At 48.8% G+C, this 25,898-nt stretch overlaps 2 protein-coding genes across 6 annotated transcripts; one reads left to right on the top strand and one right to left on the bottom strand.

Moving 5' to 3' along the window:
- The first annotated feature begins 1,187 nt into the window (after positions 1-1,187).
- LOC309360906 (granzyme H-like) lies at positions 1,188-24,343 on the top strand. Of its 5 annotated transcripts, none has more exons than XM_081895886.1 (6): positions 1,188-1,287; positions 20,839-20,986; positions 21,092-21,245; positions 21,780-22,031; positions 22,801-23,770; positions 23,996-24,343. In XM_081895886.1, the coding sequence occupies exons 1-5, from the start codon at positions 1,227-1,229 to the stop codon at positions 22,933-22,935; spliced, it is 750 nt and encodes a 249-aa protein (XP_081752012.1). In that variant the 5' UTR covers positions 1,188-1,226; the 3' UTR covers positions 22,936-23,770; positions 23,996-24,343. The 5 variants fall into 5 exon arrangements, with proteins under 5 accessions (XP_081752012.1, XP_081752014.1, XP_081752013.1 ...); XM_081895888.1 differs by lacking the exons at positions 20,839-20,986; positions 21,092-21,245; positions 21,780-22,031; positions 22,801-23,770 and adding exons at positions 1,552-1,699; positions 2,321-2,456; positions 3,317-3,547; positions 4,683-5,834 and having other exon boundaries at positions 24,145-24,343; XM_081895885.1 differs by lacking the exon at positions 1,188-1,287 and adding an exon at positions 20,080-20,574.
- LOC309360914 (cathepsin G-like) lies at positions 7,642-15,075 on the bottom strand. Its single transcript, XM_081895898.1, has 5 exons — positions 14,567-15,075; positions 13,070-13,220; positions 11,345-11,477; positions 10,019-10,261; positions 7,642-8,856 (listed from the first exon to the last, which is right to left on the bottom strand). The coding sequence occupies exons 1-5, from the start codon at positions 14,622-14,624 to the stop codon at positions 8,722-8,724; spliced, it is 720 nt and encodes a 239-aa protein (XP_081752024.1). The 5' UTR covers positions 14,625-15,075; the 3' UTR covers positions 7,642-8,721.
- Positions 24,344-25,898: the final 1,555 nt, after the last annotated feature.

Genomic DNA, 25,898 nt, shown 5'->3' with positions numbered 1-25,898 from the left:
TTATGATTAATCCAAAAAAAATCCTCTTTTGCAGGAGCAAACTGAAAAAGACAACATATACATTTCTCACAATACACATTTTGGTAGGCAATGTCTTCCTAATTAAATGCGTTTTTGTACATCAGTTTTACCAATAGAGTGGTACCTCGGGTTAAGTACTTAATTCGTTCCGTTCTTAACCTGAAACTGTTCTTAACCTGAAGCACCACTTTAGCTAATGGGGCCTCTTGCTGCTGCCACGCAATTTCTGTTCTCATCCTGAAGCAAAGTTCTTAACCTGAAGCACTATTTCTGGGTTAGCGGAGTCTGTAACCTGAAGCTTATGTAAACTGAAGCGTATGTAACCTGAGGTACCACTGTATATGCATTTATAGGTGCTCTTTCTGCTAACATACTCTACTATGTATATATTAACTGAGTGGCCAACAATAACTATGTGAAATGGAATTTCAGTTCCATTTTTAGTTCAGAAAGCATAAATTAGCTCTGCTTGTGTTCAAAATGTGAACCAGTCCTAGGGCGGCATCCCATAATATTAGGAGACACAATGAGTGTTGATTTCAGTGGGTCTGCTCTCAGTATGACTTAGGGCTTGCTTGTCCCTCTGAGCAGTTTCCCCCTTGCCACACTCCTTTCCCAGGGAAAACTAGCTCTTTACCTCTAGGTAAAGGTAAAGGGACCCCTGACCATGAGATCCAGTCGTGACCGACTCTGGGGTTGCGGCCCTCATCTCGCTTTATTGGCCGAGGGATCCGGCGTACAGCTTCCGGGTCATGTGGCCAGCATGACTATGCCGCTTCTGGCGAACCAGAGCAGCACACGGAAACACCGTTTACCTTCCCGCCAGAACGGTACCTATTTATCTACTTGCACTTTGATGTGCTTTCAAACTGCTAGGTTGGCAGGAACTGGGACTGAGCAATGGGAGCTCACCCCGTCATGGGGATTTGAACTGCCGACCTTCTGATCAGCAAGTCCTAGGCTCTGTGGTGTAACCCAGAGCGCCACCTGCGCCCCATTCTTTACCTCTGAATCAGAACAAACAGCAATCCGTCGAAATGGCTGGAGAGAAAAGATAAATGTGTTGAAATTCGCCTATCAGATCTCCAGTCTAGATTGTGGCTTCCTGGGAAAGGTGGGGTCCCGACAGTGGGATTATAAAAGCTATGTATTCAAGAGGCTGAAGAGTTAAGCGCCAGGCATCTCCCTCCTTGGCAAGCATCAAGATGTGGAGACTCCGCCAGGCTCTTCCGCTGCTGCTCCTGTCCTTCTCCTTGGCCCAAACAGGTGAGTAAAAGCACCATGGCAGATGATACACCATGGGGTTTCTCCTCCCTGAAATCCTCCTCCCATTCAAAAGCCCAAAGGGGTCTTCCTAGGCTCCTCTTTGCTTTCGCTTTGCTAACTTCCTTGCTAGGAAAACCCATTGTAAGCTCATCGTGACAGTGACCCATCCTTTTTGCTCCCCCAATAACTTTGAATGTGTGGAGGATACCCCAGAACATGCAAGAGGGAACAGCTGGAGTTGATCTCTGCATACGGTTCTTGCAGATCCATTGCGGAGTGAGATTGTTGAGGAGCACGAAGCCAAGCCCCACCCCAGATCCTACATGGCTTACTTGAGAGGTAACACGGGCTCTAACTGTGTCGGATTCCTGGTGGCGCCCCAGTGGGTAATGACAACTGCGTACTGTGATGAGTAAGTCTCACTAATCCCTCCTTGATTCTTAGCAGGGATGGTCATAGAATCAGAGAACTGTACAGTTGGAAGGGACGTGGGATGCGGGTGGCGCTGTGGGTAAAACCTCAGCGCCTAGGACTTGCCGATCGTATGGTCGGCGGTTCAAATCCCCGCGGCGGGGTGAGCTCCCATCGTTCTGTCCCAGCTCCTGCCCACGTAGCAGTTCGAAAGCACTCTTAAGTGCAAGTAGATAAATAGGGACCGCTTTATAGCGGGAAGGTAAAGGCGTTTCCCTGTGCGGTGCTGGTGCTGGCTCGCCAATTGCAGCTTCGTCACGCTGGCCACGTGACCCGGAAGTGTCTTCGGACGGCGCCGGCTCACAGCCTCTAGAGCGAGATGAGCACGCAACCCCAGAGTCGGACACGACTGGCCCGTACGGGCAGGGGTACCTTTACCTTTACCTTTACAGTTGGAAGGGACTGCAAGGGTCATCTGGTCAGCTAAAGCACCCATGATAGATGACCACCTAACCATCAAGGTGCACAGCTGGTTGTATGGAGGGAGCCTGGTCCTTGGCACGGGGGCTGAGAGGGGATTGAGTCCTGGCATCTCTGACACTAACTGATGCTCTCTTTCCAGCACCTATGATGTCTTCTTGGGGGTACATAACATCCGCCTTAATGAAACCTCTGAGCAAGTGTTCACCGTTAAGGAGTCCCACAAACACCCTTATTATAACAAGAGGTCTGCCTCAAATGATATCTGTCTGCTCAAGGTAACTTGCTCCAAGCAATCTCTCCTTCTATCTTGCCCCCGAGGTCAGTGATCCTGAAGGCAGAAGGGGTCATGGCTCTCCTAACCGTCCCAATGTGTGCAGCATATTGAACTAGACATTGTGCAGTTTACCCTGGCATTGGATAACCAAAAGTCTCTTCCGTGGCAGCCCAGAAATCACTAAATTCGGAGTAGGTGGCTTCTTGTAGGAGTTTTTAATCTTAAAACATTTTTAGTTGTATTCTTTTAGTATTGAAATGTTTGCCAGAATGCATCTCTGGGTTATTTGTTATTTAAAATGCATCTCTGGGTTATTTGTGGGGCACAGGAATTCGTTCATTCTTTTTTCAAAATATAGTCCGGCCCCCCACAAGGTCTGAGGGACAGTGGACCGGCCCCCTGCTGAAAATGTTTGCTCTCCCCTGTGCTAAGGGCTCCTGCACGATTCCTCTTGTCCCACGAGTGGTAATAAAAACCACGTCGGTCAAGAGGCTGAAGAGTTAAGTGCCAGGCATCTCCCACCTGGGCAAGCATCAAGACCACGGCTGCTAAAGACACTCTATTTCTTCAGAATTTTGCAACGACTTGTATTTCTCAAAAAGTCCCCAGCCCCGTGATTTCTAAAGAAACAACACCCTATAGAACGTTTGACCTCAGATTTGGGGATCGCTTTGGCAGGACATATCGTTGAACATGGACCATTAATATTATCCATGCCATAATATTATCATTCTGTATTATGAATACATTCTGCTACTTTTTTTGCCCAAAGTTCCCCATTTCAGAGGCACTAGACTCCCCAAAGGGCTTCCTTGAGCAAGACTAAATCAATGAGCTCTCTCCCATCTCTCCTTTCCACAGCTGAATTCCAAGGCTACTTTGAATGAATACGTCCAGATCCTGCCCTTGCCCAAATTCGACCGTGACCTCTCCGATGGGACTCCCTGCAGCGTGGCAGAATGGGGCTGGGTTTACAATGACTGGTCACCAAATGTCACTATCTATGGCCGTAGTCGATGCAAGAGGCTGTATCATTACTATTACAATTACGGGAAGGTCTGTGCCGGGAGACGGGACAAGACTTTTTTCAAGGTGAGAGCCAGCAGAAGCAGTGAGTGGGAGGATCAGAGGTGGGGGATCCTTCGGAGGGATTATTCTCCTCTCCAGCAAAATAGACAAGGGCAGATGCCAGTCTACTTACCCCTGGCCTGACCAACCCAGTGGCTTCATAGAATGTCTGCCAATCCCCAGGGGTGGATGTTGAGTGATGCCCTTCACTTCTGAGGCTTCACAGGGGCTCCAAGGGTCCCCAAAAGCGAAGCTGGAGTTATTTAAGCTTGCATCCTGCTAAGGGCTCCTGCACAACTCCTCTTGTCCCGCTGCTTTTCCAGGAGAAAACCGCTCTGTGGAGCTGAATAGGAGCAAACAAGAAAGGAGTTTTCTGCAGATTGCTGTTTGTTCCGATTTAGAGCTAAAGAGCTGATTTTCCCTGGGAAAGGAGTGGGGCAAGGGGGAAACTGCTCGGACGGGACAAGCGAGCCCTATGTCCTACTGAGAGCAGACCCACTGAAATCAACACTCATTGTGTATCATAGTATTATGGGATGCCACCCTAGGTCCGTTCCTCCTTTTAAACACAAGCAGAGCTGATTTATGCTTTCTGAACTTATAGCGGAACTGAAAATTGGTTAACTTTTATAATGGCCGAATAGTTCTCCACTCAAATAATATTTACATAAAGGAATGCATAACAGGAAGAGCACCTATACAGTGGTACCTCGGGTTAAGTACTTAATTCGTTCCAGAGGTCCGTACTTAACCTGAAACTGTTCTTAACCTGAAGCACCACTTTAGCTCATGGGGCCTCCTGCTGCTGACGCGCCGCCGGAGCCCGATTTCTGTTCTCATCCTGAAGCAAAGTGCTTAACCTGAAGCACTATTTCTGGGTTAGCAGAGTCTGTAACCTGAAGGGTATGTAACCCGAGGTACCACTGTAAATGCATATACTGGTAAAACTGATGTACAAAAATGCATTTGATTAGAAAGACATTGCTCTCCAAAATCAATATATTAGGAGGAATGTCCACCAAGATCTCCACTCAGAATTGAAGGATCCACCCAACAGGAACCTGGCTGTTTGCCCTGGCTCAAGCTCCAGAGTTTTGCCACGAGGTGGATCCAAATCTTCCCCCAGCTGCCATGTCTTATCTCTCTCTCCTCTCCACAGGAGATCTCGGGTAGCCCCTTGGTGTGCAATGGCGTGGCAGAAGGAATCTCCTTGTATCCCTATCCCAGCCCTCCTGGAGTTTACACCCGCATTGCCCACTACCTTCCATGGATCAAGAGAACCATGAATCTGTGAACAGAAGAAGCAAGCGCGGTGACATTGTGCCTTCTTTCCCACCCCTAATGCTTTTGCTTACTGAATAACCTGCTTGGCTTGTATTCTGCAACAACACACACAGAGAGAGAGAGAGAAAGAGAGAGAGAGAGAGAGAGAGAGAGAGAGAGAGAGAGAGAGAGAGAGAGAGGGAGAGAGGGAGAGAGAGAGACCCCTCAATGGCTGCGAAAAAGGAAGATCTATCAGATGTTTCATACAGGATGGTGTTTGGTTAAGTGCCTTCACTGCCTCCCATCCCCTTGAAGAAAACCCTTCCACGGACCTCCATCTCCCTCAAACAGCTCCTTAATTCCCCTAATGCAGGGATGGAGGACCTGTGGCCCCCAGATGATGGAGTCCAGCAACATCTGGAGAGCCAAAGACAGTCCAAATGTCTGGATAGCATCATGTTCCTTTAGATCAGGAGGGAAGGACCTGTGACTCCCTAAATGCTGCTGGACTCCAACTCCCATCAGTCCTGGCCAGTTTAGCCAATTGTGAGGGGTGATGGGAGTTGAAGTCCATCAACATCTGGATGGCCAATATGTCAACCACCTCTGCTTTAGAGGACTCCTCTGGCTCTTCTTCCAGAGCTCCGCAGACCTGCCATTGGAACCTGCATTCTGGGTCAAGGTCAGGTCAAGCCCCTTGAGACTGAGGAATGTGGGACGTGGTCCTCTCAGCCAACAGGGAAGGACTCTATCTCATTTCTAAAGGGATCCTCTCTGTATTTCATCAGACCCCCCAACACCATTCTAACCTCTAGGATTCCTAGACGCACATCCAAAACACTTTGGCACCCACAACATCTCACAAATAACCATTTCACAAAACTCCCCTAGGCTGTGGGTTGTTGTGATGTGTTGTAGGAATGGAGGAGACATTTAATAGTCAGCCTGGATTGAAAGTTCACACTTTCTGAAACAAGGTTCACACCAAAAAGAGCCATCCTCCAAAATTCACATTTCTCCAGATTTTGCAATTCAGGTCTCCAGCCAAGTCATATTTAAGGGAATGCACTTAATGGGGGGAAAGTGTGTCCTTTGATGCAAGGAATACTTTTTAAAAAAGCATGCCAAAAATGCATTATCTTACAGCAAACTGCTTTGCAAAAAAATGTGAATTTGTGGCACGATTGCATACAAAAGTGTGTATCGAATGAAATTCACATTAAAATGCTGTTGAATCTTCATGAGTTTTCCGTTCGTTCTTTAAAAAAAACAAATGTATGCAAATATTTGCATAACTGAACTTATGATGAGAAAAAGAAGAAGCTGGAAGGCATAAAAGTGGACAATTTGCCCATCCATGTCTATGCCGTAGACATGGGTGACTTCAAATACCTTGACATAGACAGGCTGCCCTTGTGTTCCTGCCATAACCAAGAGGTAAAAATGTCTAGTTGCCCCAAAGAACTGTGTCCTAGAACACCTGGTGGCCTCAGGTGTGGTGTAGTGGTTAAGAGCAGTAGTCTCGTAATCTGGTGAACCGGGTTCGCGTCTCCGTTCCTCCACCTACAGCTGGTGGCCTCAGGTGGACTCAGGCAGGGCTTCCACTTTAGTGGCCCCCTTGATGCTGTGCAAGACGTCAGTATCGTTGAACCAGTTGGAAGCAGTGACCACAGTGCTATTAAATTAAAGACACGCCCACAGGGCCAATTGCCAATGTCAGAAGGTCGTGTGGTTCCTCAAGAGTAAACAGGCAAGACTCCGGCCTGCCTTTTCCAGGCTTTACTCTTGGTGCAAGCTATTTACAGTGAAGAGCGTCGTAAGTTCAGGTCTGGCTCAATCGCTAGCAGAATGTGATGGCCTGGGAATCTGGTTCAGAGGCTGAACCTGAGGAATCCCAGCCTGCACAGGAGTCCCCGCCTCCGGAACCAGCTGAGCCGGGTCAGGGGCTTTAGCCTGAAGGGTCCTCACCTGTGCTGGATCCTCGGGAACAGACACCAGCTGAATACACTCTGGCTCCAGAGGTGATGGAGGACCCATTGCCTGCAGGTGCTCCACTCTCAGCCCCGTCAGGAGAAGAGGAGGTTGCCTCTGGGTACACGAATGCTCCAGCCTCTCCTGAGCTGCAGAGGCTCAGGGCAGGGAGGCGGAGGGAACTAGGTTCTCGCAGGAGGAGGGCTCGCCTCCAGGCCAGGAGAGGCGAGTCACCTGTGGACCGGGGCCGCTCTATGCCTCAGAGGAGATAAAGGCCAGTCAGCCCAGTCCCAGGTTGCGGGAGCAACATCGTTGGTAACCTGTTCCTGCCAGACCCTGTCCTGCTCTTCCAGAGTTCCTGACCTCACCCGACTCCTTACCCTGGACCCCGCTTCGCCCTTGACGGACAGCCTCCATATCGCACCCTCGACCTCGGACTGGACTCAGACAACGCCGCACTGTAACACACACACACCCCCGGGACCAGCACGCAGAATCTGGGAGTGGTTGGCCTTTGTACCTCCCCCAGCATAAAAGCCGTGTGACCCCCAGCCTTTTCTGCCCCTCCCTGCGCTGAAGCCCACTGCGCAGAATGGGCGCTGGCAAGGGCGCACTTCCCGCCTCTCTGGTTTGCTCAGGCAAACAACAACAACTCATTTGTGTGGATGCATTGGCAGTTTATTGCGTCTTTGCAAAGTGATTCCCCCAAAATAAGGCATTTGGGGCAGACTCCTTTCACTGCTACGCACACTGATAGACACACCTCATTTCAGTATCTGCATTTATGTGCACTAAACTTGCCTGGAGAGCCAAACTGCAAAATTCAGAGGAGGGCGAATTTTAAGGATTGCTGCGTTTGGCATCTTATTCCAGAAAGGGAATCTAATTTCCCCTCTGTCCCTCTGGTACATCACCACAACCATTAGCCTGGAGGAGTTTGGCATGTGAAATGGTAAACTGGTAACTTTTAAACCCCTCCCCTTATTTAAATGCATTTTGGTGCCAAGGTCTTTTGTATGATTGTCTGGGAATCCGTGAGCTCAGACCAGTGATTTGGATATCGAGGAACTGCACAGAGGAAGTCCACTAGGGCTGAAATTAAATGGCTCCTCTTGAACAGGGTGAGAAATTCCCACAGTCCTGGCCCTCCACTGTCCCAGAATGCAAAGTCCAAATCTATACCAGGCTGAAGAGGGAGGATGGAGGAAGGTGGAATCATCTAAAGAGAGGTGTGGTTAATCTTTTGGCCATCCAGATGTTGATGGATGTCAAGGCCTATAGCCCCGTATTGCCCATGTTGTCTGGGGCTGATGGGAGTTGGAGTCCAACAACATCTGCAAGGTGACAAGGTTCACCTCTCCTAACCCAAAGGACAAGGAGGAGATCTGTGGAACTTTGGGCATTCCAGACATTTGGACAACGGTGGGGAACCTTTGGTCCTCCAAAGGTTGTTGGACTCCCATCATCTGCAGCAAACATGGCCAATGGCGAGGCATAACGGGAGTTGCATCTCAGCAGCATCGAGAAGGCAGAGGTCCCTTTTCCCTGCCTTAGGAGAAACCAGGTAGGGTAGGAGGAGTCTCTTCAGGGAGCCAGAGGCGTATGGCGCTCTGAGAGATTGTTCCAGCCGTATGGGGACAGGGAGAGAGAAGGGACAGAATAGTTCTGAGGGAGAAGAAGGGCACATTTTTCAGATGAGAGCGATGGAGCAGTGAAGGTCGAGGGAAGAGGTACGATGGGGAACATGTTCGGGGAAAGGAGGCGAGCGGTTTTCTTGAAGGGAGGGACTGAAGGAACTTGTGGAAACTGAATCGTGTTCGAAACACCTGGTACGTTTTGCAGCTGTTGAGGGGGGTCAGTTTGTGTGTGTGTGTGTGTCTGGTTGCAGGATACAAGCCAAAGAGCTTATGTAGCAAGCAGAAGCATTAAAGGCAAGAAGAAGAAGGAGGTCTTCCTTCTCCTCTTCACTTGGCCATGGTTTCCTTGATCCAAGGAAGGTACTGGGCGATGCGAGTGTAAACGGCAGGAGGGCAGGGGTTGCTGTAGGAGAGGATTCCATGCGCTACGCCATTGCACACCAAAGGATCACCCATCTCCCCCTGTGGAAAGAAGGAAACAAAGATGGCAGGTGGGGGAAGATTTGGCTCCACCTCAAGGAGGACCTGAACTGTAACAAGACTGGCAAACCTCCCAATTCCTGTTCTCCCTGTTTTGGATTTTCCTGATATTTAAACTCGGCTCCCCACTTTTGTACATCGCTTCATAGTTTTCTCTGAGTCCACACACAAATAGCCCTGTTCTGGGAAGTTTTTAATGTATGACATATTAGTGTATTTTTGGTCTTTGTGGAAGCCGTCCAGAGTGGTTGGGGAAACCCAGCCAGATGGGCGGGGTACAAATAATAAATTATTATTATTATTATATTGTATTGACAGGCTTCCTTCTCCTGTGAGGAGCTCAAGGGGCCAAATATGGCTTCCCTTCCTCTCCCTGTCATCCAGAAAACAACCCTGTGAGGTAGGCCAGGCTAGGAGCTAGTTACTAGGCCCCAGGGTCACTTGGGGAGCTCTGTGTGGCTGGGGATAGGCATGTTTCCTGAGATTCCTGTATGGCAGGGAAGCGGACCTCCCCCACCCTTGGGGGTCCCATCAAACTCTACATTTCTATGATTCCATCATCTGTGATGGGGGGCATTCGACTCTTGGAGGCTCAGCCCTGAGGCACAGAAATGAAGACCAGTAATCCCCATCTGCCCAGTGACTGGCCTCTGCCCACGTCCATTTTGCTGGAGAAGAGGGTTATCCCCTTTCCTCGCTTGGCTCCAGCTGTGGCTGAGTGGGAGACAACCCTGTCCGAAACCCTGGCAATGCTGAGCTAATCATTCAAACCCATGAGGACTGGAATCTTCATTTGGTTAAAACCAGAGCTCACTGATAGAGCACTTGCCTGGCATGCAGAACGTCCCAATGGCATCCCCAGGTAGGGCTAAAAATGTCTGCTGCTGTTTGCCAGAGTAGGCATTACTGATCTGTTCCTATGCATCTCCCTGGGCGAGGGAAGGGGAAGCTAATTTCCTAGGTTTCTATTTATTCTTAGGTTTCCATGCATACATACATACACATTCTACATATTTTCCTCCACCTGTTCCCACCCTTCCTGATTTCCCTTTTCCATGCTGCGGATCCTGTCCAATAACAGGACGGTGCTCCTCCTGCTCTCCTGTTTCTGGTCCTGCTGCCTGCCATTTCTGCTGGTGCTTACCTGCGTAAATGACTGAGACTGATGGCCTGCACAGATCTTTCCATGGTCGATCTTGGGATAGAACTTCTGGCACTCGCGTCGGTCGTAGATGCTGACGTTGGCCTTATAGAGCATATATGGGCAATCTTCCTGATTCGGGCTCCAGCCGGCCACAGTGCAGTGCGTCCCCTCAGAGAGGTCACGGCTAGATGTTGGCAATGGCAGGATGTGAATGTTTTTATTCAGACGAACCTTTGAACGCAGCTGGGGAAAGGAGAGAGAGATGATGAAGAAGAAGAAGAGTTTGGATTTGATATCCCGCCTTTCGCTCCCCTTCAGGAGTCTCAAAGCAGCTAACATTCTCGTTTCCACTCCTCCACCACAACAAACACTCTGTGAGGTGAGTGGGGCTGAGAGACTTCAGAGAAGTGTGACTGGCCCAAGGTCACCCAGCAGCTGCAGGTGGAGGAGAAGAGACGCGAACCCGGTTCCCCAGATTACGAGACTACCGCTCTTAATCACTACACCACACTGGCTCTCTGTAGTGAGGCAGAAATGAGCTCCTTCGCGTTGCAATAGGAAGCCCTTGAAACCTGTTCCTTTATGAATGCAGAACTGCGTTCATAATACAGTGGTACCTCAGGTTACATACGCTTCAGGTTACAGACTCCGCTAACCCAGAAGTAGTGCTTCAGGTTAAGAACTTTGCTTCAGGATGAGAACAGAAATTGTGTGGGGGCAGCGGGAGGCCCCATTAGCTAAAGTGGTGCTTCAGGTTAAGAACAGTTTCAGGTTAAGAATGGACCTCCGGAACGAATTAAATACTTCACCCAAGGTACCACCCATGGACTGCAAGAAGATCAAACCTCTCCATTCTGAAGGAAATCAGCCCTGAGTGCTCACTGGAAGGACAGATCCTGAAGCTGAGGCTCCAAGACTTTGGCCACCTCATGAGAAGAGAAGACTCCCTGGGAAAGACCCTGATGTTGGGGAAGATGGAGGGCGCAAGGAGAAGGGGACGACAGAGGACGAGATGGTGGGACAGTGTTCTCGAAGCTACAAACATGAGTTTGACCAAACTGCGGGAGGCAGTGGAAGACAAGAGTGCCTGGCATGTTCTGGTCCAGGGGGTCACGAAGAGGCGGACACGACTAAACGACTAAACAACAACAACAATAAATAGTGATAATAATCTGATCATACTAATGATCAAAGAGCTGGATTCAGCTGAACGAGTCCATTATATTTCGTGCATGGGGATGGAAGGAGACATTTGTCTCCTTCTGTCCTCAGGATCGGGGCCCTCGGGGTGCTTGCAGAGTGAGAAAAAGGCTTGGGGTGAGATACCTTGAGCAGACGGATATCATTTGGAAAGGTGATGTTCTTAGACATAAACTTTGGATGCCGGTAGACCTGGGCCACACTGTAAGTTTCGCCGACATATTTGAGGTCATGTGCTCCCAGGACAACCTTAACAACACTGGAAAGGAAGCAACAGTCAGGGTCAGAGATCCCAAGAATCAATGTTCTCCCAGTCCCTGTGCAAAAGACCAGCCTCCACCCCACGGCCCTTAATAATAACAAGTTGTTGTTGTTGTTGTTGATCTTGTTGCTGTTCTTGTTTTTACCCCACCCATCAGACTGGGTCGCCCAAAGCACTCTGGGAAACTCCCAACAGATTATACAAAAACACAGCAGAACATCAGACATTCAAAGCTTCCGTCCAGAGGGCTGCCTTCAGATGTTTACAGACGGTCATAACTTCATCTATTTCTTTGATATCTGATGGGAGGGCGCCACTACCAAGAAGACCCTCTGCCTGATCCCCTGTAACTTCACTTCTCTCAGTGAGGGAACCACCAGAAGACCCTTGGAGTTGGATTTAAGTGTCTGGGCTGAATGATGGGGGTGGAGATGCTCCTTCAGGGATACAGGGCTAAACATACCCAGCTGCTTTAACCGTTCCTCATCAGGCTTGGGTCCCAGACTCAACCCTCCAGCTTGTCAATATCCATCTTACAGGTAAAGGTAAAGGGACCCCTGACCATTAGGTCCAGTCGTGGCCGACTCTGGGGTTGCGGCGCTCATCTCGCTTTACTGGCCGAGGGAGCCGGTGTGCAGCTTCCGGGTCATGTGGCCAGCAGGACTAAGCCGCTTCTGGCAAACCAGAGCAGTGCACGGAAATGCCGTTTACCTTCCCGCCAGAGCGGTACCTATTTATCTACTTGCACTTGACGTGCTTTCGAACTGCTAGGTTGGCAAGAGCAGGGACCGAGCAACGGGAGCTCACCCCGTTGCGGGGATTCGAACCGCCGACATTCTGAGTCCTAGGCTCTGTGGTTTAACCCACAGCGCCACCCGCATCCCAGGGCTTTAGTAGCCAGCACCAATTGTGCTCAGAAGCATACTGAGAGCCAATGTAGATATTTTGGGACCGGTGTTGTATGGTCCTGGCCGCCACTCCTGGCTACCAGTCTAGTAGCCACATTCTGTATTAGTTGTAACTTCTGAGTCACCTTCAAAGGTAGCCCCACATAGAGTGCATTGCAGTAGTCCGAGCAGGAGATGACCATAGCATGCACCACTCTGGTGAGATAGTCTGCGGGCAAATAGGGTCTCATCCTGCGTACCAGATGAAGCCAGTAGACAGCTGCCTAGGCACAGAATTGCCCTATGCCTCCTTGGATAGCTGTGAGTCCAAAATGACCCCCAGGCTACACACCGGGTCCTTAAGATGGTTTTTTAGGAAGTTGTTTAACAAACATTTTCCCCCAGCTGGTCTGGGGAGACTCCCTCACAAAGGGAGGCATTCACCACCCCACAGAGCCCATCGCCCAGCCCTGGCTGGCTTGCTTTTATGAGCCAGGATGAGCAAGGATCAAGGAGATAGGGGGTTGATTTCACTCCAAGCAGCCTGTCCACATCCTCAGAGGTAACAGGTTGAAATTCATCCCATGCAACTTGACTACAGCAATGGCACATTCCTGCCCTGACCTGATCCCTTCCAGCAATTAGCTTTACCCTGGATGATCACCACTCCTACAAAAAGAGGGAGGCCTTAGGGATACTTACCTTCCGCAGCGTGCAGAAGTCATGACCCACTGTTCTCCCACGAGGAATCCGCCACAGATGAGATAGTTCTGGGAATTCAGCAAGGCAGCCATGTAGGGTCTGGAGTGAGGAATGGCTCCATTCGGGCAACTACTCTGCCTCCGCAGTGGATCTGCAAGAAGGAAATGCAGAGATAAACTGCAACTCCTGCTGCTTACAAATTCTAGAGCATTGTTGTTTTTGAGCACAATGCTGGAGCTGCCTTGGCCCTCTATATCTGAAGGAGAGTCACCCCCCCATCACCTGAGGTCCAGCTCTGAGGGTCTTCTGGCAGGTTCCCTCATTGCGAGAAGCCAAGTTACAGGGAACCAGGCAGAGGGCCTTCTCGGTGGTGGCACCCGCCCTGTGGAACGCCCTTCCACTAGATGTCAAAGAGATAAAGAACTACAGTGGTACCTCGGGTTAATCCTACAATTTGGCTTATTCCTACAATATGAATGATATCATTATTCTATTATATATTCTCTACTAACTATTAGCCTACATGCTGTGTTTGTATTGATGGAAGAGGAGAGATAGGGGATACAGTGGTACCTCGGATTAAGAACTTAATTCGTTCCGGAGGTCCGTTCTTAAGCTGAAACTGTTCTTAACCTGAAGCACCACTTTAGCTAATGGGGCCTCCTGCTGCCGCTGTGTGATTTCTGTTCTCATCCTGAAGCAAAGTTCTTAACCCAAGGTTAGCGGAGTCTGTAACCTGAAGCGTCTGTAACCTGAAGCATATTATACCCGAGGTACCACTGTATGTCACTTTTGGAAGACATCTGAAGGTGGCCCTGGACTGGGAAGCTTTTAATGTTTAATGTTTTACTATGTTTTTATATGTGCCAAATAAAAGCCATGGGGGCAGGAGAACAGTTCACTGTCCCAACCTGGAGATCCGAATTTTGGGGATGGAACCTTCATCCCTTGTGCAATGCAAAGCGGGTGCCCTGCCATTGATCTAGGCATACAAATGGCACTCAAATAATAATAATAATAATAATAATAATAATAATAATAATAATAATAATTTATTTATACTCCGCCCATCTGGCTGGGTCCCCCCAGCCACTCTAGGCGGCTTCCAAAAAAACTAAAATACAATAACCTATTAAACATTAAAAGCTTCCCTAAACAAGGCTGCCTTCAGATGTTTTCTAAAAGTCTGGTAGTTGTTGTTCTCTTTGACATCTGGTGGGAGGGCGTTCCACAGGGCGGGCGCCACCACCGAGAAGGCCCTCTGCCTGGTTCCCTATAACTTGGCTTCTCACAGTGAGGGAACCACCAGAAGGCCCTCGGCGCTGGGCCTCAGTGTCTGGGCAGAACGGTGGAGGTGGAGACGCTCCTTCAGATATACTGGACCGAGGCCGTTTAGGGCTTTCAAGCACCCTAAGCATCAGAAACAGAAGGAATGAGGTTGACTTGGCCCCCAAGTGTAGTAGAAATGGGTTTCATGAGTTAGTGGGTTTTACTCACCTGTTTGGGCCAAGGAGAAGGACAGCAGTAGCAGAAGAACCTGGTGGAGTCTCCACATCTTGATGCTTGACAAGGAGGGAGATGCCTGGCGCTTAACTCTTCAGCCTCTTGACCCCGTAGCTTTTATTACCTTCACCCTCTGGACTCCACCTTCCCCAGGAAGCCACAATCTAGACTTGAGATCTGATGGGCGAATCTTTACTACCCCACCCACCCATCGATGGCAATCAGGTAGCAAGACAGTTTGTGGGGTTATGTTTTGTTGGGGCCAGATAAGGAGGCTGGGAAAGGGGAAACACAGTGAAGCCTTAGTGTCGAAATGCAGAAGGTGCTTTTTTGGGGGGGGTGAAGATTGGGGTGCTGCCTTGCTGTATGCAGAGAACCTCTCCCTTACCAATAGAAAGGCATCGTGCAGAATCTAAATCTGGTCAAGGGAATCCAAGTCGCCTGCCCTTCCCTTTGGAGGTGGGTTGGCAAGGAGGGCCGTTCTCGAGTCATCACCTGCGTACAATGGTACCTTGGTTTGCATACGTTTTGGATTATAAACACATTAAACCCGGTTTGCGACCTCTTTTTGGATTACAACCCATTTTGGGGGGATTACTAACAAATTTTTTTTGGAGGCCCCATTGGCGAAAGCGCGCCTTGGGTTACAACCTGTTTTGGTTTACAAACAGACCTCTGGAACAGATTATGGTTGTAAACCAAGGTAGCTCAGCCTGTGATAGTAAAGGTAAAGGGACCCCTGACCATTAGGTCCAGTCGTGACAGACTCTGGGGTTGTGGCGTTCATCTCGCTTTATTGGTTGAGGGAGCCGGCGTACAGCTTCCAGGTCATGTGGCCAGAAGGACTAAGCCGCTTCTGGCGAACCAGAGCAGCGCACGGAAACACTGTTTAGCTTCCTGCCGGAGCGGTACCTATTTATCTACTTGCACTTTGACGTGCTTTCAATCTGCGAGGTGGGCAGGAGCAGGGACGGAGCAACGGGAGCTCACCCCGTCGCGGGGATTCAAACCGCCGACCTTGTGATCGGCAAGTCCTAGGCTCTGTGGTTTAACCCACAGCGCCAAAAGGCCTGCACTACCTGATGTCAACGAAGCTAAAATTCCATCTTTGGTCCCAGTATGGGGTAGCCACATTGCAGGTGGTTGGAACAGATGATTCTCAGGGTCCCAGCTCTACGATTCTATAGTTCTACAAGTCACGAACTTATGAGCACCTTGAATTGGGCTCGGAAACCCAGAATTGGCAAAGCTGCCCATCTCTCGCAGTTGCTCATGGAAGCTGGAGGAGAACAACATCCTGAGAGCGGAAGGTTCTTAACCCCTGGACAAATGGGATGATGGCGGTCACAACAGCATGGAGGGTATTGCTGGAACACAAGCTTAACGTGAATCAACAGTGTTATGCAGTAGCAAAAAAAGCTAACACTATTCTAGGCTGCATCAACAGAAGATCAGTGGTACGTTGGTTCTCAAAGATGAATGTTAGAAACTGGGAGGTCAGATCCAGCACTTTTAGCACTATGCAGTGCTAAAAGATGGCCTGCTTTTTCTCTGTGCTGAATCTTTCCACATTCCTCCTCGCCAGTCCCAATGGGCATCATCCATCGCGGACCATGTCCTTTTCTAACTAGAGGTTCCCACAATGGAAACAGGGACCTTCTGCATGCAAAGCAGGGGATCTACTGCCAAGCTCCCTGTTAAGTTGTGGGTGAACATAAAAGACGACACAGCGATTCTTCGAACAGCTCTTGTTTATTCACAGGCCAGAACAGAACTGAACTGAAGGGTTCAGCCAGCCTGCTTATATAGAGCTCCAGTACAACGTAACTGTAACAACTTTCTGTAAGTATTCAATCACTGAACATCACTTTCGATCCCTTATTTGCATATGTGGACCTGAGTAAAAACTATTTACAGCATCCTCCTGCGGGCCCAGGGTGAGAAATTCAGTACATAACACTACCCATATCAAAGATTTTACTGGCAGCTGCTGTCCCTTGCGATGGGTGGAGCGTAAATCAGGGAGCCCAACAGCTGGTCAGGCTGAGAGGCAGCTCATCCCAGTTTCCTCTCCATCCTGCTCCCTGCTGAGTTCCGCAAGGGGCAACACAAGAGCTACAAGCATGGCAAGTGAGCATGTGCTTCACACTGTTATGACCGTCATCATCCCATTTGTTAGGGACCTCTGACCCCCCAGATGTTGTTCGTCTGTAGTTCCCATCAGCCCCAGAGACGGATGAGCAGCTCTGCCAATTCTGGGTTCAATCCGTTTCTCCTTCCCCCAGTCTCCTTATATGGCCCCAACAGAACCAAACCGCACAAATCGTTTTGCTATCTGGTTACCATCGATGGGTGGGGTGGGGTCTGTCAAGTGGCTGGAGAGAAAAGATAAATGTGTTGAAATCCGCCTATCGGATCTCAAGTCTAGATTGCGGCTTCCGGGCGAAGGTGGAGTCCAGAGGGTGGAGGTAGCGAAAGCCACAGGGGTTAAGATGCTGAAGAGTTTAGATCAGGCATCTCCCTCCTTGGCAAGCATCAAGATGTGGAAATTCTGACAACCTCTTCTACTCCTTCTCTTTGGCCCAGATGGATGACCAAAGCAAAAACCCACCCATTATTCCTGGCCATTGGTCATGTTTGTTGCAGTTGATGAGAGTCCAGCAACCTTTGGAGGACCAAAGGTTCCCCACCGTTGTCCAAATGTCTGGACTGACCAAAGTTCCACAGATCTCCTCCTGGTCCTTTGGGTCAGGGGAGGCGAACCTGTCACCTTCCAGATGTTGTTGGACTCCAACTCCCATCAGCCCCAGACAACATGGGCAATACAGGGTGACTGGAGTTGACATCCATCAACATCTGGATGGCCAAAAGATTAACCGCACCTCCCTTTAGATGATTCCACCTTCCTCCATCCTCCCTCTTCAGCCTGGTATAGATTTGGACTTTGCATTCTGGGACACCGGAGGGCCAGGACTGTAGGAATTTCTCACCCTGTTCAAGAGAAAGCATTTCATTTCAGCCCTAGGGGACTTCCTCTGTGCATTTCCTCGATGTCCAATACACTGGTCTGAGCTCTAGGATTCCTAGACAATCATACAAAAGACCTTGACACCAAAATGCATTTAAAAAGGGGGCGGGCAGTTAAAAGTTGCCAGTTGGGAATAAGATCCAAAACGCAGCCATCTTTTAAAATTCGCCCTCCTCTGAATTTTGCAGTTCAGCTCTCCAGGCACGTTTAGTGCACAAAAATTCAGATACTGGAATGAGGTGTGTCTATCAGTGTGCATAGCACTGCCAGGAAACAGGGAATTGTGTTCACATGTGGTGGGGGTGTAAATATGTACAATTTTCTGACAAAGGGAGTTTAAGGAAATAACAGAAACCACTGAGTTAAAGCTGACCGAAAGTCCAGAGGAAAATTCAACAGCATTTTAATGTGAATTTCTTTTCATACACACTTTTATATGCAATTGTGCCAAATATTCACATTTTCTGCAAACCAATTTGTCCTAAGATAATATATTTTTTGTATGCTTTTTAAAAAACCATTAGGTAAAGATAAAGGGACCCCTGACCATTAGGTCCAGTCGTTACCAACTCTGGGGTTGCAGCGCTCATCTCGCTTTACTGGCCGAGGGAGCCGACGTACAGCTTCCGGGTCATGTGGCCAGCAGGACTAAGCCGCTCCTGGCAAACCAGAGCAGTGCACGGAAACGCCATTTACCTTCCCACCGGAGCGGTACCTATTTATCTACTTGCGCCGCTGTGCTTTCGAACTGCTAGGTTGGCAGGAGCTGGGACCGAGCAACGGGAGCTCACCCCGTCATTGCGGGGATTCGAACCGCCGACCTTCTGATCGGCAAGTCCTGGGCTCTGTGGTTTAACCCACAGCGCCACCTGCGTCCCTATTACATGCACTATTACATTAAAACTATTAAAACTATTACATGCACACAAAATCTGGAGAACTGTTAATTTTGGAGGATGACTGTTTTTGGTGTGAACGAGGGACAAGGGAGGTTCAGGCTGATTATTAAAAGTCTCCTCCATTCCTACAATATAGCGCAACAACCCACAGCCTAGGGGAGTTTTGTGAAATGGCTATTTGTGAGATGTTGTGGGTACCAAAGTGTTTTGGATCTGCATCTATGAATCCTAGAGATTAGAATGGACTGAGGGGGGAGCTGATGAAATGCAGAGAGGATCCCTTCAGAAATGGGATAAAGTCCTTCCCCATTGGCTGAGAGGACCACGTCCCACCTCCCTCAACCTCAAGTGGCTCAACCTGACCTTGTCCCAAAATGCAGGTCTCAATGGAAGGTCTGCGGGGCTCTGGAAGGAAGAGCCAGAGGAATTCTCTAAAGCAGTAAGTGCTGTCCCGTGGTGTGCCATTTTGTCACCCCTCAGGGATGACACCCAGGGCGGGCCACACACCCCTTCCTACGCCCCTGAGGCCAGGTACAGTGGTACCTCGCAAGACGAAATTAATTCGTTCTGCGAGTTTCTTCGTCTTGCGGATTTTTCGTCTTGCGAAGCACTGATGCACACTGGTATTTATTTTTTTTAATGATATTTATTCAAAGTTTCAAAAGTACATATATAAAAGAACACAGAAAAATACAACAGAAAAACAAAACAAAAAACAAAAAAAGGAAAAAGAAAACACCAATCCCAAATTACATCTTTTCATTTGCTTGTTTCTTGACCTCCTCACACCTCCCTTTTTGTATTCTAACTTAATTCATTGTTTCAGCAAATTCTTCCCATGGATGCACCCTGGTCTTAACGGTTTTAAGAAAAAGGAAATGAACTCGCAAGACGTTTCGTCTTGCGAAGCACGCCCATAGGGAAATTCGTCTTGCGAAGCAACTCAAAAAACGAAAAACTCTTTCGTCTTGCGAGTTTTTCGTCTTACGAGGCATTCGTCTTGCGAGGTACCACTGTATAAGTAGACTGGCGTCTGCCCGTGTCTGTTTTGCTGGACAGGAGAAGGATCCCTCAGAAGGGTGGGATCCATAACGAGGAAGCTCTCCCACTTCTGATCCTGTCATTTGCAGCTTCTGCTGACTCGCCGTGAAAACAGCTTCTGGCTTGTCGGATCTTCCGACACAGACCTTCCCATCATTGAGATTAGGATATGGCTTCCCATACTGCCTGCAGTCAGAGACGTCTGGTGACCAGTCTGTAAACTGTTGGCTCATGTTCAGCTTGTGGTCCACAAAGACCCCTAGATCCTTTCCACATGTACTGCTAGTAAGCCAGGTGTCCCCCATCCTACATTTGTGCATCTGAATCCGGTCGCTCATCAAACCGCAACATGTAAGACCATATGAATTCAGCGCAGAACCACCAGTACGTCAAGTCTCTTAAATAGTTCACAAAACAGACGGAAAAGTCTCTGCACCTTTCAACCAAGTGACCACAGAAACCATTAGGAATCCAGTGTCCTGTCACAAAGTAGGGAAGTATACAAATTTAATTAATTAATTAATGAAGAGGAAGAGGAAGAAGAAGAGGAAGAGGAAGAAGAAGAAGAAGAAGAAGAAGAAGAAGAAGAAGAAGAAGAAGAAGAAGAAGAAGAAGAAGAAATTAATAATAACAGCCACTCGAGTGTATCGAAAGCTGGTCTCTGATTTTGTCTTAATGAATTACATTATCTTCGCTCCTCTGATTTCGTAAACCTTTGCTTAAAAAGTCTCCAATTCTGGGATCACTTCGTTTCTAATTTCCCCCAATCTCCCCATCTGACTATCTGATTGCTGTTCGTGGTGGGATCAGCCATGTGGCTAGTGAGAAACGATAAGCCTGCCTATCAGATCTCAAGTCCAGATTGTGGCTTCTTAGGGAAGGTGGAGTCCAGAGGCTGGAGGTCATAAAAGCCACGGGGTTGAGAGGCTGAAGAGTTAAGCTCCAGGCATCTCCCTCCTTGGCAAGCATCAAGATGTGGAGACTCCGCCAGGCTCTTCTGCTACTGCTGCTGTCCTTCTCCTTCGCCCAAACAGGTGAGTAAAAGCACCATGGCAGATGATGCACCATGGGGTTTCTTCTCCCTGAAATCCTCCTCCCATTCAAAAGCCCAAAGGGGTCTTCCTAGGCTCCTCTTTGCTTTCGCTTTGTTATCTTCCTTGCTAGGAAAACCCATTGTAAGCTCATTGCGACAGTGACCCATCCTTTTTGCTCCCCAAATAACTTTGAATATGTGGAGGACACCCCAGAGCATGCAAGGAGGAGGAGAAGGAGCTGATCTCTACATACGGTTCTTGCAGATCCATTGCGGAGTCAGATTGTTGGGGGGCACGAAGCCAAGCCCCACTCCAGACCCTACATGGCTCACTTGAGGAGTCCCGGGGGCTCTTACTGTGGCGGATTCCTGGTGGCGCCCCAGTGGGTAATGACGGCTGCGCACTGTGATGGGTAAGTCTTACTAATCACTCCCTGATTTTTAGCAGCGATGCCTGGTCTTTTGCACGGTCTTTTGAGTTCTGGCATCTCTGACACTAACTGATGCTCTCTTTCCAGCAACTATAGGGTCATCTTGGGGGCACATAACATCTCCTTTGAAGAACCCTCTCAGCAAGAGTTCAGGGTTGAGGCTAACTACGCACACCCAAAATATAAAAGATATAACGAATATAACGAACTCATCTTATACAACGATATCCGTCTGCTCAAGGTAACTTTCTCCAAGCAATCTCTCCTTCTATCTTTCCCCCGAGGTCAGTGATCCTGAAGGCAGAAGGGATCAAGCGTCTCCCTCCGTCCCAATGTGTTCAGCATAATGAACTAGATTTTGTGCAGGTTACCCTGGCATTGGATGACCAAAAGTCTCTTCTGTGGCAGCCCAGAAATCATTAAATTTGGAGTAGGCAGTTGCTTGTAGGAGTTTTTATCTAATTCTGGGAATGTTTTTTCTAAAAGCGATTTCAGTTGTATTCTTTTAGTATTGAAATATTTGCCACAAAGCAGATTGGGGGTTTGTGCAGTGGAGAAGCCCCATCGCAGTCGCAAGACTCTTGCTGGTACAACCATCCAGTTAAATGTGCGCCATTAATATTATCCATACCGTAATATTATCATTCTGTATTATCAATACAGTCTGCTGATTTCGTTACCCAAGGTTCCCCATTTTAGAGGCACCAGATTCCCCCAAGGGCTCCTTCGAGCAACACTAAACCAATGAGCTCTCTCCCACCTCTCCTTTCCGCAGCTGAATTCCAAGGCTACTCTGAATGAATATGTCCAGATCCTGCCCTTGCCCAAATTCGACCGTGACCTCTCCCATGGGACTCCCTGCAACGTGGCAGGATGGGGCCAGGTTTATAAAGACTGGTCACCAGACACTCTCTACGAGACCAATGTCGCCATCTATGGCCGCTGGTGGTGCAATCGGTGGTATTCACATCTCAATTATGAGAAGGTCTGCGCCGGGAGACCCGGGGAGCCTGAAGATGCTTTCAAGGTGAGGGGCAGCAGAATCAGCAAGGGACAGGATCGGGCGGGGGTTATGGATCCCACCCTTCTGAGGGATCGTTCACTTCTCCAGGAAAATGGACATGGGCTTGTATTCTGCTAAGGGCTCTGGCCCACTTTTGCTTGTCCCTCTGCTTTCCCGGGAGGGGGGGTGTCACTCCTTAGCACTCAATTGGAGCAATCGGCCATCAAGCTTTGCATGGGTTGCCGTTTGTTCCAATTTATAACTTAAATAGTCGGTTTTCCTGGGAAAGGAAGGAGTGGACGAGCCACAAGTCGTACTGAGAGTAGAGCCACTAGTAACGTGGCAGTTTGCCCTGGTTCGGGGACGTGGGTGGCGCTGTGGGTTACACCACAGAGCCTAGGACTCGCCGATCAGAAGGTCGGCAGTTTGAATCCCCGCAACGGGGTGAGCTCCCTGCTCCTGCCAACTTAGCAGTTTGAAAGCACGTCAAAGTGCAAGTAGATAAATAGGTACCGCTCCGGCGGGAAGGTAAACGGCATTTCTGTGGGCTGCTCTGGTTCGCCAGAAGTGACTTAGTCCTGCTGGCCACACGACCCGGAAGCTGTATGCCGGCTCCCTCAGCCAGTAAAGCGAGATGAGCACCGCAACCCCAGAGTCGGCCACGACTGGACCTAATGGTCAGGGGTCCCTTTAACCTTTAACTTTACCTTGCCCTGGTTCAAGCTCCAGAGTTTGCCACAACATGGATCCAAATCTTCCCCCAGCTGCCATCTTTGTTCTCTCCTCTGCACAGGGAGATTCGGGTGGCCCCTTGGTGTGTGATGGCGTGGCAGAAGGAATCGTCTCGTATGGCAAGCCCTGCCCTCCTGGTGTTTACGCTCGTGTTGGCCATTACCTTCCATGGATCAAGGAAACCATGAAACGGTGAACAGAGGAAGCAACCGCGGTGACATTCTGCCTTCTTTCCCAGCCCTAATGCTTTTGCTTGCTGAATAACCTGCTTGGCTTGCATTCTGCAACAACACACACACACAGAGAGAGAGAGAGAGAGAGAGAGAGAGAGAGAGAGAGAGAGAGACCCTCAATGGCTGCAAAAAAGGAAGATCTATTAGATGTTTCATACAGGATGGTGTTTGGTTAAGTGCCTTCACTGCCTCCCATTCCCCTTGAAGAAAACCCTTCCACAGACCTCCATCTCCCTCAAACAGCTCCTCCCTTCTCCCTTACTTCCCCTAATGCAGGGATGGAGGAACTGTGGCCCCCAGATGATGGAGACCAGCAACATCTGGAGAGCCAAAGACAGTCCAAATGTCTGGATAGCATCATGTTCCTTGAGATCAGGAGGGAAGGACCTGTGACTGACTAAACCTGTGACCATCAGTCCTGGCCAGTTTAGCCAAATGTGAGGGATGATGGGAGTTGAAGTCCATCAACATCTGGATGGCCAAAATGTCAACCACCTCTGCTTTAGAGGACTCCTCTGGCTCTTCCTCCCAGAGCTCTGCAGACCTGCCATTGAAATCTGCATTTTGGGTCAAGGTGAGGTCAAGCCCCTTGAGGTTGAGGGATGTGGGACATGGTCCTCTCGGCCAACAGGGAAGGAATTTATCCCATTTCTAAAGGGTTTCCTCTGTGCATTTCATCAGCCCCCCAAAGACCATTCTAATCTCTAGAATTCCTGGATGCTGTCCTGAAAGACCTTGGCACCCACAACATCTCACAATTAACCATTTCACAAAATAAACTCCCCTAGGCTGTGGGTTGTGATGTACAATGGTACCTCAGATTACATGCGCTTCAGGTTACATACTCCGCTAACCCAGAAATAGTGCTTCAGGTTAAGAACTTTGCTTCAGGATGAGAACAGAAATCGGGCTCCAGTGGCGCGGCAGCAGCAGGATGCCCCATTAGCTAAATTGGTGCTTCAGGTTAAGAACAGTTTCAGCTTAAGAACGGACCTCCGGAACGAATTAAGTACTTAACCCGAGGTACCACTGTACTGTAGGAATGGAGGAGACATTTAATATTCAGCCTGGATTGAAAGTTAAACCTCCCTCATCCACACTTTCTGAAACAAGGTTCACACCAAAAACAGCCATCCTCCAAAATCAACATTTCTCCAGATTTTGCCATTCAGGTCATGTTTATGGAAATGCACATAATGGGGGGAAAGTGTGCCTTTTGCTGCATGGAATAGTTTTTTTTAAAAAAATGCAAACAAAAAATGCATTATCTTAGGGCAAATTGCTTTGCAAAAAAAAAAAGTGAATATTTGGCACAATTGCGTACCAAAGTGTGTATCCAAAGAAGTTCACATTAAAATGCTGTTGAATTTTCTTGAGTTTTTCTTTTTTTAAAAAAAAAAAAAAGTACCCTGCAAACTTTTACAGATACGTGGATAACAGAACTTAAATGGCAAAGCTGTCCATGGCGGCGCTGGTTAACTCTGTGTCCAGGGCAGCTGTCTACCAGTTCCATCTGGTACGCAGGCTCAGACCCTCCCTGCCTGCGGACTGTCTCACCAGAGTGGTACATGCTTTAGTTATCTCCTGCTTGGACTACTGCAATGTGCTCTACGTGGGGCTACCTTTGAAGGTGACGCGGAAACTGCAATTAATCCAGAATGTGGCAGCTAGACTGGTGATTGGGAGTGGCCACCAGGACCACATAACACCGGTACTGAGAGATCTGCATTGGCTCCCAGTACGTTTCCGAGCACAATTCAAAGTGTTGGTGCTCACCTTTAAAGCCCTAAACAGCCCAGTATACCTGAAGGAGCATCTCCACCCCCATCGTCCAGCCCAGACACTGAGATCCAGCTCCGAGGGCCTTCTGGCGGTTCCCTCATTGCGAGAAGTGAGGTTACAGGGAACCAGTCAGAGGGCCTTCTCGGTGGTGGCGCCCGTCCTGTGGAAAACCCGCCCCTCAGATGTGAAGGAAATAAGCAGCTATCCTTTCTTTAAAAGACATCTCAAGGCAGCCCTGTTCAGGGAAGTTTTTAGTATTTAACGCTGTACAGTTTTTAACACTTGATTGGGAGCCACCCAGAGTGGCTGGGGAAACTCAGCCAGATGGGCAGGGTATAAATAATAAATTATTATTATTATTATTATTATTATTATTATTATTATTATTATTATATTTTTACTTAGGTGGCTAACTGGAGATTGGAAAAAGAAGGGAAGGGCCAGGAGGGAAGAGGAAAACATGAATCAAAATTAAGGCACCAATTCATAAAATAATAAGAGCTGGAAGGTACGACAAGGGCCATATAATACAACCCCCTGCGATGCAGGAATCTTTTGCCCAACGTGGGGCTCAAACCCACAGCCCTGAGAGTGGCTCCCCATTTGTGGAATTCTCTCCCCAGAGAGGCTCGCCGGCCGCCTTCGTTACATATCTGTGGCCTTTTAGATGTGTTTCCTGGAGGGTGTATGTGTGTTATTGGTTTGTTTTCATTCTTGTTTTGGTTTCATTATGCATTCTTGCAATCTCATTTTGTATTGGATGAAGGCCTTTTGTTGTTGTTGTTTAGTCGTGTCTGCCTCTTCGTGACCCCCTGGACCAGAGCACGCCAGGCACTCCTGTCTTCCACTGCCTCCCGCAGTTTGGTCAAACTCATGCTGGTCGCTTCGAGAACACTGTCCCACCATCTCGCCCTCTGTCGTCCCCTTCTCCTTGCGCCCTCCATCTTTCCCAACATCAGGGTCTTTTCCAGGGAGTCTTCTCTTCTCATGAGGTGGCCAAAGTCTTGGAGCCTCAGCTTCAGGATCTGTCCTTCCAGTGAGCACTCAGGGCTGAATTCCTTCTGAATGGAGAGGTTGGATCTTCTTGCAGTCCATGAGACTCTCAAGAGTCTCCTCCAGCACCAGAATTCAAAAGCATCCATTC

Source organism: Podarcis melisellensis (genome assembly GCF_964234715.1).
Source record: "Podarcis melisellensis genome assembly, chromosome: 18".
Classification (NCBI taxonomy): domain Eukaryota; kingdom Metazoa; phylum Chordata; class Lepidosauria; order Squamata; family Lacertidae; genus Podarcis; species Podarcis melisellensis.
The sequence above is the reverse complement of the archived record's forward strand: the minus strand, read 5'-3'. Positions and strand labels throughout refer to the sequence as shown.

What these genes read in the sequence shown, in the direction of transcription:
- LOC309360906 (XM_081895886.1), top strand. Translation starts at nt 1,227, where the DNA reads ATGTGGAGACTCCGCCAGGCTCTTCCGCTGCTGCTCCTGTCCTTCTCC. An exon ending in CTTCTCCTTGGCCCAAACAG is followed by an intron (nt 1,288 to 20,838) that starts GTGAGTAAAAGC and finishes CGGTTCTTGCAG; the next exon opens with ATCCATTGCGGAGTCAGATT. An exon ending in ACGGCTGCGCACTGTGATGG is followed by an intron (nt 20,987 to 21,091) that starts GTAAGTCTTACT and finishes CTCTCTTTCCAG; the next exon opens with CAACTATAGGGTCATCTTGG.
- LOC309360914 (XM_081895898.1), bottom strand. Translation starts at nt 14,624, where the DNA reads ATGTGGAGACTCCACCAGGTTCTTCTGCTACTGCTGTCCTTCTCCTTG. An exon ending in ATGATATCCGTCTGCTCAAG is followed by an intron (nt 10,262 to 11,344) that starts GTATCTCACCCC and finishes TCCTTTCCCCAG; the next exon opens with CTGCGTTCAAAGGTTCGTCT. An exon ending in AGTCTCAGTCATTTACGCAG is followed by an intron (nt 8,857 to 10,018) that starts GTAAGCACCAGC and finishes TTCTTTCCACAG; the next exon opens with GGGGAGATGGGTGATCCTTT.